Below are 17,555 nucleotides of genomic sequence, written 5' to 3'. Positions count from 1 at the left end.
AAGGACCGCTGGTTGTGATGAAATAACCATCAGTTTGCCAAGACGTCACAACCGTGATCTCAAATGACCTCCAACAAATGTTGTTTTATTGCCCCTGTTGTCCCGTGCTTCAGATTCTTTTACAACAGCTTTTAATTTTTAGCCTCGATCTTGGTGATGCAAAATTACTTTTATCAGGGAAAGAGGAGATTGTCAGGTATTATGTTCATAAGAAAGTAAATTTAGAATGTAGACTTAACATAAAAATAAACCAGTTGTACTGGATCTCACAATGTCAGCTGGGGACTGTGATTCATATAGACAGAAGCACAGTGGGACACAAATACACAACTAGCACAAATATGAATCTGGAGCAGCTTGGTGTCCTAGTCACATCTGCTCAGTGAGTATGTGCATTTTGGGTGGGTTGGTGGATTTAATCCAACTCCTGATATAGCAAAATCAACATAGAATCATAGAATAGTAGGGTTGGAAGGGGCCTACAAGGCCATCGAGTCCAACCCCCTGCTCAATGCAGGAATCCAAGTCAGAGCATCCCTGACAAATGGCTGTCCAGCCTCGTCTTGAATGCCTCCAGTGTGGGAGAGCCCACCACTTCCCCAGGTAATTGGTTCCATTGTCGTATTGCTCTTACAGTCAGGAATTTTTTCCTGATGTTCAGCCAGAATCTGGCTTCCTGTCACTTGAGCCCATTATTCCGTGTCCTGCACTCTGGGATGATCAAGAAGAGATCCTGGCCTTCTTCTCTGTGACAACCTTTCAAGTACTTGAAGAGGGCTATCATATCTCCCCTCAGTCTTCTCTTCTCAAGGCTAAACATGTCCAGTTCTTTCAGTCTCTCTTCATAGGGCTTTGTTTCCAGTCCCCTGATCATCTTTGTTGCCCTCCTCTGAACCCTCTCCAGTTTGTCTGCATCCTTCTTAAAGTGTGGTGCCCAGAACTGGACACAGTACTCCAGATGAGGCCTAACCAGTGCTGAGTAGAGGGGAACCAGTACTTCCCGGGATCTGGAAGAGATGCTTCTATGAATGCAGCCCAAAATAGCATTTGCCTTTTTTTGCAGCCACATCACATTGTTGGCTCATATTCAGCTTGTGATCGACAACAATTCCAAGATCCTTCTCGCTTGTAGTGTGGTTGAGCCACGTATCCCCCATCTTGTAACTGTGCATTTGGTTTCTTTTTCCTAGGTGCAGAACTTGGCATCTGTCCCTATTAAATGTCATTCTGTTGTTTTCTGCCCAGCGCTCCAGTCTATCCAGATCACTTTGAATTTTGTTTCTGTCTTCCAAAGCATTAGCTATCCCTCCCAATTTTGTGTCATCTGCAAATATGATCAGCATTCCCTGCACCTCCTCCTCCAAGTCATTAATAAAAATGTTGAAGAGCACTGGGCCCAGGACTGAGCCCTGCGGTACCCCACTCGTTACCTCTCCCCAGTTTGAGAAGGTCCCATTGATAAGCACTCTTTGAGTCCGATTCTGTAGCCAACTGTGGATCCACCGGATCGTTGTTTCATCTAGCCCACTTTGAGCTAGTTTGCTCATCAGGATATCATGGGGCACTTTGTCGAAAGCTTTGCTGAAGTCGAGGTATATGATGTCTACAGCATTCCCACGGTCCACAAGGGAGGTTACTTGATCAAAAAATGAGATCAGATTTGTCTGGCAGGACTTGTTTTTGACAAATCCATGTTGGCTTCGAGTAATCACGGCATTATTGTCAAGGTGCTTCCAGATGGATTGCTTTATGATCTGCTCCAGAATTTTCCCAGGGATTGATGTCAGACTGACTGGTCTGTAGTTCCCAGGTTCCTCCTTTTTACCCTTTTTGAAGATAGGGGCAACGTTAGCCCTCCTCCAGTCATCTGGCACTTCCCCGGTCCTCCATGATTTCTCAAAGAGAATAGACAGCGGTTCTGAGAGTTCTTCTGCCAGTTCCTTTATGACTCTAGGATGCAGTTCATCTGGCCCTGGAGATTTGAACTCATTCAAAGTAATGAGGTGTTCCTTGACCATATGCCTGTCGATCTCAAGCTGCAATCCTGCCCCATAAGCCTGTACTTTGCCTTTGCCAGGGGGGTCATAGACCTTCTTTTGGGAGAAGACTGAGCCAAAGTAGGAATTGAGCACCTCTGCCTTTTCTTTGTCATCTGTTATCGTTTTGCCATCCTTATTTAATAGCTGAACCACCATTTCTTTCCTCTGCCTTTTACTATGCACGTAGCTGAAGAAAGCCTTTTTGTTGTTTTTAACATCCCTTGCTAACCTCAGCTCATTCTCAGCTTTAGCCTTCCTGACGCCATCCCTACAATTCTGTGCTGTCTGCCTGTACTCTTCCTTTGTTACTTGGCCTTCTTTCCACTTCCTATATGTGTCCCTTTTTGTTTTCAGGTCATCCCTAAGCTTTTTGTGAAGCCACATTGGCTTTTTCTGTTCTCCTGACATAATCAACTACTCCTGACATAATCAACTACTGCTGCACTGCCATGCCCGAGGGCAGTTTTATATAAGCTAGAATGGCCTAAAGCTCTAGGAAAAGAAACGAAAGGAAAGGTTCCTCCTGTAAAAGCACCAGGTCATTACTGACCCCTAGAAGGACACCGCTTATGCTGGCGTTTTCATGGCAGACTATAGCGGGGTGGTTTGCCATTGCCTTCCCCGGTCGTGACTACCTTTCCCCCAGCAAGCTAGGTCCTCATTTTACTGACCTTGGAAGGATGGAGGGCTGAGTCGACCTGAGCCGGCTACCTGAGACCCAGCTTCCACTGGGATCGAACTCAGGTCGTGGGGAGAGTTTTGGTTACAATACTGCCACCTACCACTCTGCGCCACACAAGGCTCTTCGAAAGCCCTAACTAGTCAATAAATGGGAGATATGTGATAGGATTTCCCAGTGTAATTTTCTTTTAAAAGCAGCTGTGCTCCCCCTCCCCAATTTGCATGGAATGCTCTGCATGTTGTCCCCTCCATGGCTAATAACATCTCTTTGGAGGAAGGGGGTTGGGTTCCACTGGCACAGGTGAAAAGCCTTGGATACCCTCTGTATTGCCCCTGCAGTGGACGTTGAACTCTTAGGTTAGAGATGCCAAGACAGTGATAAATCAGATCCAGGTTTACTGATAAAGAAGTATTTTATTGGGTAACTTACAGCACACAGGCATACCCAGTGGTTGGATCAGGCAGCTTCTCTGAACCACGAGCCATTGGATACAATGGGTCTTATACGCTACATGTTGGCCATAAGGCAGCATAACAGCAGCAAGCGCCCCTAGTGTTCATTCCCAGCATAGGCCAGCAGTGCCTGGTTCTCAAGCACAGCTACCTAAGATAAACAAACACATAGCTTCACTTCTCAGGCACGGCCTGATAAGGCTTTCTACTCATTAGTAAGGAATGCGCTGAGAAGGCTGTTATCGGCCCTTTGACTCATCTGCACATGCTCAGAGGCTTACTAGCATGGGAAATGTACCAATAATGAACTTAAGCACGCATTATGGATCTCTAGGCCCCTGTAACACTACAATTGACTTGGCTATGCTCCTGGGGCCAATACATTCTCCTCCTGTGCTGCAGGACCTGATCTGTATCACCCCCTCTTTAGAAGAACAGCATATGCTGGGAGATCGAGTCACAGATTTACCACGTAACATGAAATTTGGTCCTGAGTCTAAAATGCTCACCTTCTTGATATATAGATGGATAATTAGCAAACAAGTGGGACCTTTCATGACTACTGAGCATGCTCAGTCTTCATTAGGCAGCTGCTGTTGTTTTGGAGGGGGGGATCCTCTAGGTATTTTTTCAAAGATGTTTTGTACTTCTGCAAACCTCGGAGACCTCCCAATTATGCTATGATACCTCCCTCTAGTTTCTCAGTGTTTCTGTTTTGGCTAGAATCCTGTCTGCACTCACCGTCTGAGATTACTATTAGAAGGAGTGATGTTTGAACGTTTGCCTAGACTGAAATATTGATACAAAGGACAACACTTTCTTAAGTGTGAAATATGATTGACCCATTCAAAGAGTGAGATGTTAACTTGTCCTTCTAGAAACAATGCTTTGAAAACTGCAGGCAACATGTTGCCATTGTATTCCTGAAGCTGAGTGCCTTTCATGTGTCTGCATATCCCATAAACTGCTAAGAACTCTGTCTTCATGAGAGTCTTAGGATCTCAAAACTCAGACTGGCCTTTCCAGCCATGTAATAGCCACCTGAAGGTCTGGGCTGAGGTCCTATATCAACCCATAGTCTCCTAAATCAGTAGGCTTCGATTGTCTCATATGTAAAATTTGATCACATCGATAAACAGCTTCATAAGCTACCTGCATTATACTTTGCCCAGCAGCATGGTCACACCGTGTGCTCTATTTTTTAAAATAGTTGAAGTCCCATTTTTAAAACACTGTAAAATGGTATATACACATCTGCTTTGAGAACCATACCTTTAAAACTGTATGTGTATAATAATAGAAGTTTGGTAGCTAATTTCTGTTGTGGACGTTTTCCTCCAGTGTTCATGGACTGGTGCAGGAGAATTCGCCTTATACCTCCTCTTTAGAAGAAGGAAATAAAGTGTGCATTTCCATTTAAAAGAGCCCTAGAGACATACCGGTCATGTGGCCAAGACTGCGTAGCAAAGAGGAGATAGTCCTGCTTTAAAATGCCTCTGAACAAAATGCCAGCCTATATTTGTCTTCTGTTAATTTATTTGGAATTGGTATCCAATGACTGCCAACAAATGGCTGAGGATCTCAGCCTTTATACAGCTGCATGGAAAATATTTAAGAACTCAGTTATGAGTTGAACGTACCTTTGGAGCAAGTACTTTGGCTATTAAGAGGGACAGGTCTCTTTCAACTTTCCCTTAATATTTCCCTCAGCTCTGGACAACAAAATAATTTGCAGGGCAAACCACTGGGCCTGGTCCCAGCCACTACTCCTGCATTCAGTCTACACATCTAGGATTAGTACCTGGGGCTTTTAACCTACTGGAGCTCCAAGAAGTTTACTGAGTCTGCCATTACCTGCATGTGATCATTTCCAGACACAGCTCAGTTAGCACCATCTGGCCAATCTGGGGAAATGCACTTCAACTTCTCAAAGGGATGTGGAGCAAGACTCTAACCTTCTCCTGCCATCCCTCTTTCCATTCCTCAACCATCAGGCTCACCAAGTCATGCCTCCTTCCAAACATTTGGCAATACCTGGTCTAGTGAATCCACCAAGAAATGAGAAATGGTTGTATAGAAAAATATCTAGTGGATAGCAGCCTGAAGCTGCAAATCCTGTTTCTCAAAAAGCAGTAACACAGTTTCACTGAACGTAATTAAATAGGGTTGGCCCTCCAAGGCAGGGTGTTTATATATAAGTCAGCAGGTTTCATTTCATAAGATGTCTCATGTTGCATCGAACATTTTAGACTCCACAGACAAAGGCTCAAAAATCAAACTTTCCTATTAGCGTAATTTGCAACAGAATCCACTTCTGCGTCAGTGTGTATGGCTAACATAATGGAAGGAAAAACTGAAGTGAGGCAAGGATGGCACTGCATATATATTTATCTAACTCACAGACCAAACCTGATTTAACACAGGGGCTTAAATTAAAAAAATGTACAGCCTCCTTTGTCTTCAGCAGCCTTTTAACACTAGGGACGAAGCTTAAATTGAGAAGGATGCACATCTGCCAGACACAAACAATCAAGAATATTTTCAGTAACTATACTGAAAATGGCTAGAAACCCATGGCCTGAAAGCAAAGGCACCCAACTGAAGTCAATCCAAAAGTGCTTTCAGAACTGCAGTGTTAGGATGCAATCCTGATTCCACTGAAGTCCACAGTGATATTATTGTTATGAAAAGAGGATATGGATTTCATCCAGCTTTTCAGCACTTCTTCAAAATCAAACTGTGGACCTTAGAAAAACTCTTGTTTATATTCTTCTAAAATAAATTACATTATATTAATTTTCTATAATGTTGTGGAATACTTCAACAAATAATTGGGCAAATAAGCTTGGGTTTATTTTCTGTTTATGTCAATATTTATCAAACATGTTGAACCTGGGCATCCCTTCAAAACTTACTCTGCCTATCATGTCATTTCCAGCCCCAGGGCAACTATTTGCTTGTAAGGTGAATGTATGTAGATTCTCAGGTATAGCACTTGTATGTCAAAATGCAAAGGTCAGGGTGAATGTATACAAAAGATTCTATCATGAGTGAGGCCATGTTCTCTTAACCCCTGTGACCCTTATTCTCTTGTCTATCAATTCACTCCACCTCATTATCCAGAGCTTGCCTTGAAGGACAGAAACTTGAGTCACTCCTCTTTCTAGCCTGTTGAGTTCACACACAGGGTTTCTGGGTGGATGGGTGGGCAGGTGGATGGGTGGGGGAACCTGTCACTGCTTACCTATCAGCAGAACGGAGGCACACCCAGAGTTCGACCCTCCACCCTGCAGATGTCCTGTCACTTAGTTCCTGGCCCACAGTTTCAGAACCTAGGATCTATTTATAAAAGTAATCCAACTATTTGTTACATGCCAGACCTTCAGTAACAAACATTCCTGTTTGATGGCTGTGCTTATTAGAGTGAATTGGCACTGTTCTGTGTGCATTGCTGAATTAAGCCATTCTTTGCAAGCCTACTTAGATGCATGTTTACAAAATCAGGTACCTCTTACGAAAAGACATAACAAATGCAAAGCAGCCAAAAGCAGTGGTAAGTACAAACCTCTCTTCTCTTGCTTGTCTTAGCTCTTCTCTTTTGTCTAGATAGTTACGACTATAAAACAGAGGTGCATAAAGTTACAGGGAAAATGAAAAACAGGAAAGAAGAACAAACTATGAAACAAAAGAAACAAGAGTAACTAAAGCAAATGGCAAAAATTAAAAGACATTCTTTAATAAAAGACATGTATGATGACGTGCGATTTTTTAAGGTCAGATATTGCCAACTGCAATTCATTGACAGTATGGCATGGGTGGGCAGAAGGTAGATCTCCAGATTTTTGGGACTTCAACTCCCAGAAGCCCCTGCCAGCATGGCCACTGGTCAGGAATGCTGGGCACTGAAGTTCAAAACATCTGGAGATCTACTTTCTGCCAGCCCCTGACGTAGAGAACTGATCAAATGTTTTTTCATAGGAGAATATGGTTTGATCTAGTCAAAGCTATGCATTTAAAATCCCACAGAGTTAAGTGGGATACTTGAGCATCTGCCCTAGTTCTTTGGCATATCTGATTGGTAGAAATGAAACCCTTTTGAAATTACTGATAAACTACAATTCCCTTCATCCTTCTCAGTGTAATTGCCACTGCCTCCATGTTTGCTCCCATGTTGGTCCAGGTGGATAGCAGTCCAAGGTCCAATTCATTTCCAATGAATTGGGGAAATCCTCTGCCTGGGACTCTGGAGAACTGCCACCATTCGAACTATTGGGACAGACGGACCAATGGTTGACTCAGTATAAGGCATCTTATTGCGTTAATAGCTTTTGAGCATGTACATACACACACACACACACCTGCCCCCCCCCCCCAACTCAAATCTTGGATTCACAAATGACAGTGAATTCACCCAGCTGCTAGGGTTGAATCAGATGTGACTTTAAGTATGTTTTTTAATCATGCGCTTGTGACTGGTCACTCTCTTTCTTTTCAGACAAGTGCCATGGTGTGCGTGTGTGTGTGTGCGGTCTTGATCATAGCATGGGGCGGGGGGGGAGTGTTGTGTTTTAATCTCCATGCCATTTGCCTGCTGAAAATCAGGGCAAATAGCAGCTTCAGAGGACAGGATTGCTTTTTCAGCAAAAAACGACAACATGGGAGGAAAGGGTTAAACCTTCTTCTCCCTGCAATCCAGAGACCAGATTTTTAGGCTAAAGAAAAAGATGCAGCCAGTTGCAATCATGTGATTCAGAACTGTGCTTAAAGTCACATCTATTTTGACCTTGAAATGGGATCCATCCAGAGCTGGTCCTGTGACAGGTACCAAAATGTAGCGCTATCATACACCTGGGAGCCATTAACAGTCAGGCACTTATTTCATGAGGTGGCAAACATGAAATGCACCTGAGATGCTTTCAGAATAGCATGAATCACACAGTAGAAGGCAGAATCCTCTCCTAAGTGCTTGCTAAAGGCCTAGTTCTAACTGAGGAGGCAAATCTGTGTGTGGGCTACACCACTGCAGATGATAAGTGGGAGTGTACATGACTGAATGCCCCTCCATACAAAAAGATTCCCTCTACCTACAAAATTGGGTAAACCACCTCACTGAGAATTAGCTCAACGTCTGAGGGAACCTCTTCGGCAAGAAAGATATGCCAGTAAATGCAATTTATTTATAGCTTTACTGAATTCTCAGTTCTTGTTAAGTTATTCACTGTATCCTTTTCACTCAGGGCCCAAGCATGGGGATGAGGGGATATACTTTGTTGGAATAGCAATGGCAGGGGGATCATATCAAATCAAAGTTAAAGTTAATTTGTTCTTGGAGTTTGTAAAGCGGTTAGTAGGTGAAATAGCAAGCATCACTCAGGGTACAGAGCTAATTAATAGTTCTATGGGTATCAGAGTCTTGGGTGCAAACAGGAATCACGCGGGGGCGGGAAGTTGCCTACCAGCCAGGTGGAGTCAAATACATTTCCTTTTAGCCTGGGTTTCTTGTGTATAAAAAGACTAGCATGTTCGTTATGTTCTGTAGTAGTAGTGGTTTAATTTTGTTTAACACCTGGCCTGATTTGCTCTGCTGCTTAGCCAGCAGACTTTGCCTGTAAACTATTATTCAGAGCAGTCTTATTCTTACAGTTTTGTTTGACCCAGTAATGTTTGCCAAGCCCTTCACATCCTGCATTCAGTCTGCTTCATTCAGCTGCTTCTGCTAGCACACTTTACTGGCGGCCAGAGATCTGGTAGTGATAGTGGCCCGGCCTAGGCTGCAGCTGCATGACCATGAAGAAAAAAATGATGCTCAATTGTAGATCATGCTTGAGGATATTTATGGGAATTTATTTTCTTGTATCTGTGTACCTACTGTCCAGATCTTGTGAGACAATCGTAAGCAATGTTAGAACAGAACAAGCAATATTCTGAACAATGACTTGCTGGCCTTGGGTCTTCTAGAAAAGAAAGATTATGCTTCTAGTTAAACTAAGACTTGTAGTTTGAGAGAAATATTTGTGCAGCCCTGTGTAACATGATGTCTCTTATCAGTCCCCAGAGTTCCTTGTGCATGAGGGGCAAAACACCATAATAATCAGGGACCCTGTGAGAGTCTGTGTTTCTGGTAGGTTTTAGAGACCCAAAATATATGGCTATCAATACAAATCATGAGATTGTATGTTCGGGATGGAATTGTGATACGTGTGTAGGAGGGGACCCATATTGCAAGTTTGTACTGAGCCCCCCAAAATGATGCTTGGGCCCTGGTTTCATTACAGAACTAGCCAATTACTCTTTGAAATTACGAGAGGCATAATCCAGCACCATGTTAGACAAATTTACAAGTGGATCTCAAAATGGAAAGATGGCAAAGTGTGTCTCATCAATGCTTTAATCTTATGTATATAATAGTGAATATTCTGCTAAGCAAAACTCATTGAAACAGATCATGAGAACATAATGGAAACAGATATTTTTGGAACTTCTGCTAGCTCCTTATCTATGTAAGTATTTTTATTCTTATTTTAAAGGCTTTTGATTTACAGGATTTCTTATAAAGCGTTTATCTGTATGTGATTATCTGATTGAAATGTATCAACTCTGTAAAGAGAAGGCTTTATGAAAAGACTTTCATATTGTACGCTGTATGGTTTGTGGGAATATGCCCAAACTTGTGGGCGGTTTATCAGATGGTTTATCAGTTTCCTTTGAAGTGCAAATGTAGGCCAATGTGGAGATGTTATCATGTAGGTAGATAGCTGGAATGTTACATATACTGGATACAGCAAATTATTTTTTCAGTTCTATTACAAAAAGACAAGAAATCATGACAGAATGTTCGTCTTACTTGAATTTGTTTCTCTCTTCACGCTCTATCCTTTGCAGCCTCTCCTCTCTCTCCTGACGTCTTCTCTCTCTTTCCACTGCCAATGACTCTTGATGCTGCCGATACGACGATGTAAGGAGACCACCCAAAGATGGCCTGCAGATCAAAGAAGAAATAATGCCACTCACAGTTTTTCAAAAAAACAACCATTCACCTGAACCCGACTTCTTCTTCTAATAAAATTTCCTAACTCAGGGAGCAATCCTATGGCCACTAGACACTGTTTAAAGGGCCATAGGATTTTTCAGTTTCTGGGAATCAAGGTTGGCCAGGGCTCTGACCTTGGTTCCGAGAAACCATGCTCCCCACCCCCTCATAGCCAGCATGGTTCTCTCCACACAAGCTATGTCTCTGCACTTGGAAATGGAGCCTGGAGATGGGGAAAAGGGAGTGGTCCTTGGGGCAGAGAGGGGAGGAGACTGTGAGAGCCATGAGACTGCAAAATCGCCTGTTTAGCCAGAAATGCAGGGTGGCCAGAGCATGGAGGCAACGATCACCTTCGTATTCTGGCTGCCCTGCATTGCATGATCATCAACCGAGTTCGGAGGCTGACTATCATCTCCATAGGACTGCGCCCTTAATCGTATGCATGGTATCCCATATGCTCAGCAGCCAATACATCACTGTCGGGTTTTTTGTTCATTTCCATTTGCAATGTATGGCCATTTTAGTTGCTGATAAACGGTAAATGAGCATTTCCATATGTTCCAGTGGTAGGACTTTAGATTTTAAGTAGCAAAACAATATTACCTAAGGGTCTAATGGAAATGCATTACCAGTCATTTCAATAATTTAATCAAGAATTAACTTCCCAACTCCTTTAAAATTCCCCTCTGCCCCCAAATATAAAAACATAAGCTCTAGGATTGCCACAACTCCAACAAACATCATTCACTCTTCTATACATACAGGTAGAGAGAAATCTGCTGTGGACCCAAATGAGGCCGAATTTTCAGGAATCCAGCCTTCGGAATTTGAAGCAGACTGCTGCCCACCTCCCTGAGTGTCCTTGGATTTTGCACTGGGCGGCTCTCTGTCTTTCTAAAAGCTGCGATAAGCTAATGGAAGCTGCCATTAGCTGACTGTGGGAAAATTATGGCTGTAATTGGCATATTTTATGCCATTTGTGGCTGTAAAGCACTTACTTCTACCTATATTGTGGTGTAAACGGCCACAGGTTTTAGAAAGGTTTTAGAAAGACAGAGAGCCACCCCACGAACTCCAGCAGACATGCTAGGGCTCCAGGGAAATTCACGGGGCCTCAAGTGGCCCGGATTTTCCCGTGGCATCCCCACCCCATGACCAGAGGTTGGGGGTTCGCCCATCCTTACGTACAGGAGAGCCTGAATAGTTTGAGGAGCAATTTATTTGACAAAAATGGACATTTATGTGGTAGGTGGATCCTGGAAAAGTATTCCCGAGGGCATATTGTTAAATCTTTGCATTTATTGTCTTAAATCAATTAAAAACAGGAATTATATTATCCCAGGTTTGTGAGGAAAAGTCCTTGCTAGTTTCCATCATGAGATGAATATCAGCATGGAGAGTACACCTTATAGGGAAGCTATCCATTCTTAACACATGTATGAGTTCTCTGATTACTGGAAACAAAGGAACACTGGTAAAGATTGCTAATGCTATAGCACTATGAAAAATAGCCAAGACATTTTCATCTGCTCCACACAAAACACTAACCTATGGTTTATATAACCCATGGTTAATCCATGGTTTATTGCCCTACCCAGTGTTTGTCTGGCAGAGAATCAAACAACCCATGGTTTGTTTTCTCAATCCCTGAGTTGTTTGTTGCCTTCCTCCTTCACCCACTCCCTCCCTGTATCCCAAAGGCCTTTGAGGTGCTGTAGTGCTGGCATGTAGAGTGGCATTTATTTTTATTTTTTACTTCTGTAGCCTGGCGATGCAACCTATGAACACCCCACAGTTCTGGGTTCACATGTAAGGACAACCCATGGTTCCAACAACCCAGAGTTCACAACCCAACAACAATGATGCGGCCAAAACTGCATGGTCAATTACTGGATTTTTCCCCAAGGAATCTAGTTTGCCTACACACGTTAGATTTAACACACACACACAGGCCATGTCTAGGTGTGCAATCACTGCCCTCTGTGCAATGGGCTGGATCGGAGAAGAGGTATTGCTTGATCCAGCCCTAGGGGTGTGATCATTTTGGATATGTGCAGATTGTGGGGCAGACAGCACAAAAACAGCATTAACCTAAATACAGGTAGGCTAATATGCTTAAAATGTTTATCTAATTGATTAAATGTTAATAAAACATGCATTTTAATAACATTAAAAATAAGTGCCAAGTGCCTGATAATCATCCCAGTGCCTTTGTACTCATTCACCAGAATACTGGTTTCTAGGTGAAGGTTTATCTCTTGGTGAGCAGCTGGATATAACAGTGCTTGTACAGTTTTCATTGTATCTCAGTAAATAACAATTTCATTGTATCTCAGTAAATAACAAGGCTAGAGATGTGTTGAGCTGAAACAAGGGGGTGCATTTCACAATCCAACTCTTGGACCCCCAACCCCCAGGCCTGGACCCACCACCCACCACCCGCCAACCCCAGAACACCCAACCCCAGAACACCCGTACCCCAACCATGGACATCCCAACACCAAAACCCAGACACCCACTGCCCAACCCCGGAAAACAGAACATCCAACCCGGACCAACCAACGTCCCCCCATCCCTAGCCACAGCAACCCCCAAAGCCCGACCCCCAACAACTACCCCTGGACCTCACCCCCAAACCCCAGAGGCCCTATTAAATGTTTTTGCCATTTTTTGGTATCCCTTTGTGAAAAGGTGCACATTTGTTGGGGGAAGGGAAGGAAAGGGTACCAGGGCAAAAGTGCCTTGCCACAAATCCAGTCATGCATGGCTGAGGCAGAACGTGGATCCATATATTATTGAAAGCAATGCATGCATATTCCCATCCAAATGCAGATGGGAATATGCATCTACACTGCAGTACCTTTATGTGAGACGCGTTCAGTTGTACAATTGAGTGCTCAGCCCCAGTCACATTGTTCCCAACTAGTCATGTGTACACCTGGATCTGGATTTGCCCCATAGGGCAGGTTTAACCTCAAGTTAAAGATCTCCGGAACAGAGATGACAAACACCTTGAGATCTTGGAGAACTACAGCTAGGTCTGTCTTAATATAATTAAGATATACAAGCTAATATAACTCTGTAATGGGCTGGATAAGGGCCAATAATCTGAAGCTGAATCCTGGCAAGACAGAAGCCCTGTGGGTGAATGGTTCCAGAGCCCGGGAGATGGGCTCACTGTCTGTTCTGGATGGGATTTCTGGATTTCTCCCTCTGAAAGATCAGGTTCATGGTCTGGGTGTACTCCTACACCGGTTGCTGGAGGCCCAAGTGGCTGTGGTGGCTCAGAGTGCCTTTTACCAGCTTCAGCTGGTTCGCCAGCTATGGCCTCTCCTGGACAGGGATAGCTTGGCCACAGTGGTCCAGGCGCTAGTAACCTCAAGACTGGATTATTGCAACACACTCTATGTGGGGCTGCCCTTAAGGGTGCTCTGGAAGCTGGAGCTAGTGCAGAAGTTCGGCTGTTGTTGGGAGCGGACCCTTTTCAGCATGCATCTCCTTTGCTGAGGGCACTGGCTGCCTATTCCCTACTGGGCCAGGTTTAAGATTTTGTTACTAGTGTACACAGCCCTAAACTACTTGGGACCAGGATACCTGAGAGAATGCCTTCTCCCTTACCAACCCGAGTCATCAGAAGGCATGCTCTTGGTGATTCCACATAGACCTATGGTCCAATTGCAGTCCACCCAGAGAAGAGCCTTCAGTGTGGTGGCCCCCTTTCTATGGAACTCCCTGCTTCTGGAGGTCAGGCAGTTGCCAACATCGTGTTATTTTTGGCACCTCCTCAAAACATCTTTCTTTCAGGAAGCCTTCTTTGACTGACTAACCACGGTGTTTACTGGTATTGTGTTTTTTAAAATAACACTTTTTACTGTCCACCACTCCAGAATCTGTTTAGATGTGGAGCAGTAGATGTGTTGTAAATAAATAAATACACTTCATATATTTATATGTGCAATGTGTCTATCTGCACAAAGCACACAGACCGCCACCCTGGCATCCTTGCAAGGTGTCAGCACTCCTTCAGGACACACACATACTGCACATTATTATGACAAATGTTTTGCTAGTATAGAAATAATGGCGTATCACTACATCAATGTAACACAGACCAACTGCTACCCTGGTGAGAGTAGTTTCTTATATATGTGGTGCTTGGAATAAAAGCAAGTCATGTTCAAAATCCGTGCATCTGGGTACTTCCTGTGAACATGCTACTGAAAAACAAATCCATGGAAAGTACATGTTAGAAGCCACACTAGATGGCTTCTTTCTGCACACTTCGTTCATGGGTTCTGATATCCTGGTACAAAATGCAAATGCATCTCTCTGTTATGAAAGCTGCACATGTGAAATTCATTGTTTCCCCCTCAAGTTTACTTACTTGTGGCATCTACGAAAGAATCAGGCCCCTACTTGTATTTTGAAGAGCAGATCTATGATTGATAGGTGCAGATTCCTCTCATAATTAACACAATATATTCTTTCTATTCAGAGCCTCAACATAAAGTAAGAGTGTACCTTACAAGTCATGACCGAACAAGTCATGATAAATTTTAAGAGCTGCCTACGGTACAGGCAATTTTGAAGACTGGTATTCATAAAACATCTGCATACTGTAGATCTGAGCAGAAAAACAACCCCCATTCACAGGCTGCAAATTTGGCAGCTCCTTTGGTCGATTCTCTGGGTGGGCCTTTGAAAATGGGCACAGTTCTTCCACTGAACTGGGGGCACAGGGAAGGGAATAAGTACTTCTGTTGCCTACACAACCAGGGGTTCTTTCCATCACTTTGTGTGCTGCGCTTGTGAATGCTGCAACTTGCTTCTTCTGTCTGGCTGCACGATTTAAGAGCAGTAACAGAAGAAACAAATGAGTCACAGTTGTTTAGGCGCAGGGTTCATATCCCATTTTCAGACTTCTCTAGTAATCTGGCTGTCTTGAGTGAAGAATGGTACAGCCTTAGTTTTCTACGCTATGTGGAAGTACCCTGACCTTTGTATTTTTTTCTGTTTTGTTTTATTGTTTGTATTTTTATTATTTCATTTATTATATATGCCACCTTAGAAGGTTTCTACCTATAAAGGCAGCTTAACATTAAATACTATTTTGGTTTGTCATAATTCAACACTACCACTAATTTGATACTATTTCCAGTTAAATGTTAAAACACATTTTCAGGCAAAATAGGGATGTATCCAATGCTAGTCCTACTTAGAGTAGACCCATTGAAATGAATGAGACTTAAGTTAGACTAACATTTGATACAACCCTGTAGTGCCCCACTAGAACGACAGAGACAAAACATGCTAGTCAGTATTTCTTAAAAGATAAAAAGGAAATTATTATTCTGGCAAGTACTTACTGTTTTCATCCTGAAAAATGCATCCTTGTTTCAATTATCGTTTTGGCCCTCCTTATGAAAATGGTTCCTTACCCATTTAAACTGGTCTCACATATGGGGTAGTATCCAATAAGGCCACTGCGTGCCTGGCTAGCCCACGTCCATGTGCAGCTCCGATATAGTGCTTCCGGGGGCAAGTCTCGACACATGTGAAAGGTCACACCCCTTCCAGAAACTAGTGTTTTCGTGCGCTGTGCGCGATAGGGGCCGCATGCGGACCTGGGCTGGCGGGGCAGGGTGAGCACAGACTGAGGCCTGGTGGTGTTGGCTGTGTGCTCTCCGGCCCTATTGGATACGATCAAAAAAGAAAACATCCAAAGTGCCTCTGAGTATGGACAGTAATAATAATTTCTCTATTGTGCAGATCTCTAAAATACTTGTGGGCTGTAAAAATGGTTTATTATGCAGAGCATTTTAGAGATCTGCACAATAAATAAATTATTACAGTCCATACGCAGAGGCGCTTTGGATTTTTTCCTTTTTGATGTTTGGTGTGTACAGCGCCTTCCCTCTCAGTTTTCTAACCTATTGGATACAACCCATGGTAACAAAATCACATCAGCTAAATCTGATTGGTTATGTAGCATTATTATGTCATACTTTCACTATTTCATTCCTAGTTGAGTGGGATCTCCCATATGAGTAATACATTGAGGAGGAGAAGGAGGAGGAGAGATTAGGAGAGAGAATGGCACTGCATTATAGATAAAATTCACAGGCTAAGTCTTTTAGAGGAGAAATTTCTACAAGAACATTGCTAGTTTCAACCTGAAAATCTGAATTAGGGAATATTCGGTGCAGCTCTAATTGATTAGCCAACACCTTATAAACACTGTGGTTCTTTCTAGAGTCAACAGGGCCATGTGTTTTGAACTTAGCAGTATTGTGCCGGACACTACTGGCCATGTGATTGGAACTTTGGTACAGCCATCTGTTAAAATGTAACCAAAGGCCTAAAAGTAACTATATTCTCTCAGACATCAAGGGTAGTCCTACTTTCTCCTTGAGGATATTAGCTAGCGGTAGGATGGGCAGCTTCAGAAGGGCTTATCAAACTCTTGCTTTGGAGTCTGAAAATGTCTGCTCCTGTAATTAGTGGGTGCATTTTATAGACAATTATCATTGAAACCCAATGTGGATCCTTATTTCAATGAGGCATTAACAGTAGCCCAAGTTTTGGAATAAAAATATTAGCAGAGAGAAAAACATGATTTGTAGGCACTTCCCTTAAAAAGAAAGTAAGCTCCATGAACTTTTCATCGTCACAAGACAGATCACTACTTAGAAACAGAGCTCTCTCTCTCTCTCTCTCTCTGTCTCTGTATGTAGATGGGTATATGAATGTGTAGTTATGCAAGAACAACAGATGTAGCCTAGCAGCAGCAGGTCAATATAACTACAATTTCAATAATTTCTGCGAATTGAATTTGAAACTATTAATATCCCACATGGATAACCATTACACAAGGGAGTATAAAACTTGATATCCTGTAAACCTTTTGCCTGGCGCAATACTGCAAATGCAATATCACTGCTGTCAAAGCTAGGGTTTGGCAAAAAGGGGAGCTTTGTGAAATGTTCATCAGATGCAAAAAGCCACACACTCCTTATGTTGGTGACTTTTCAGGCAGCACTATGGAATAGTTGCCTAGAGCCAGAGCCAGTGAGGGGTGAGAGAGCTCCTGCAGTGCAACTCTTCTCCCCTTGTCATTTTGCAAGTGCTTTGCCAGCTTAAAGGAGGTGAGCTCTTCCTCTCTCTTGGCAAAGCATTTCCCAATGATGGTGGTGGGTGGGGGCGGGGGAAGGATCATGCTGAAGATTACTTCCTTTAAATTGGTAACATTCTTCCAAACAGATGGTTTAAATCCCTCCCCCGTGTTTATATTTTTTTCAACATTGAACTAGCTGACATAAATGGGAAGGGAACCGCTCAAAGCACAATTATGT

At 43.1% G+C, this 17,555-nt stretch overlaps 1 protein-coding gene across 2 annotated transcripts in view; it reads right to left on the bottom strand.

Annotated features, from left to right (window-relative positions):
* FHOD3 (formin homology 2 domain containing 3) overlaps positions 1-17,555 on the bottom strand; it is a 455,537-nt gene that overhangs the window by 107,640 nt on the left and 330,342 nt on the right. The window contains exons 15-16 of one of the 2 annotated variants that reach the window (XM_084857529.1): positions 10,018-10,152; positions 6,739-6,789 (exon numbers count right to left, since the gene is read on the bottom strand). In XM_084857529.1, coding sequence (XP_084713655.1) covers positions 6,739-6,789; positions 10,018-10,152 — 186 coding nt within the window. The remainder of the gene's footprint in view (positions 1-6,738; positions 6,790-10,017; positions 10,153-17,555) is intronic. The other variant, XM_084857531.1, reaches the window with a different exon arrangement.

Source organism: Heloderma suspectum, chromosome 5 (genome assembly GCF_057233095.1).
Source record: "Heloderma suspectum isolate Gila_16-S chromosome 5, 16-S_ref, whole genome shotgun sequence".
NCBI lineage: Eukaryota > Metazoa > Chordata > Lepidosauria > Squamata > Helodermatidae > Heloderma > Heloderma suspectum.
The sequence above is the reverse complement of the archived record's forward strand: the minus strand, read 5'-3'. Positions and strand labels throughout refer to the sequence as shown.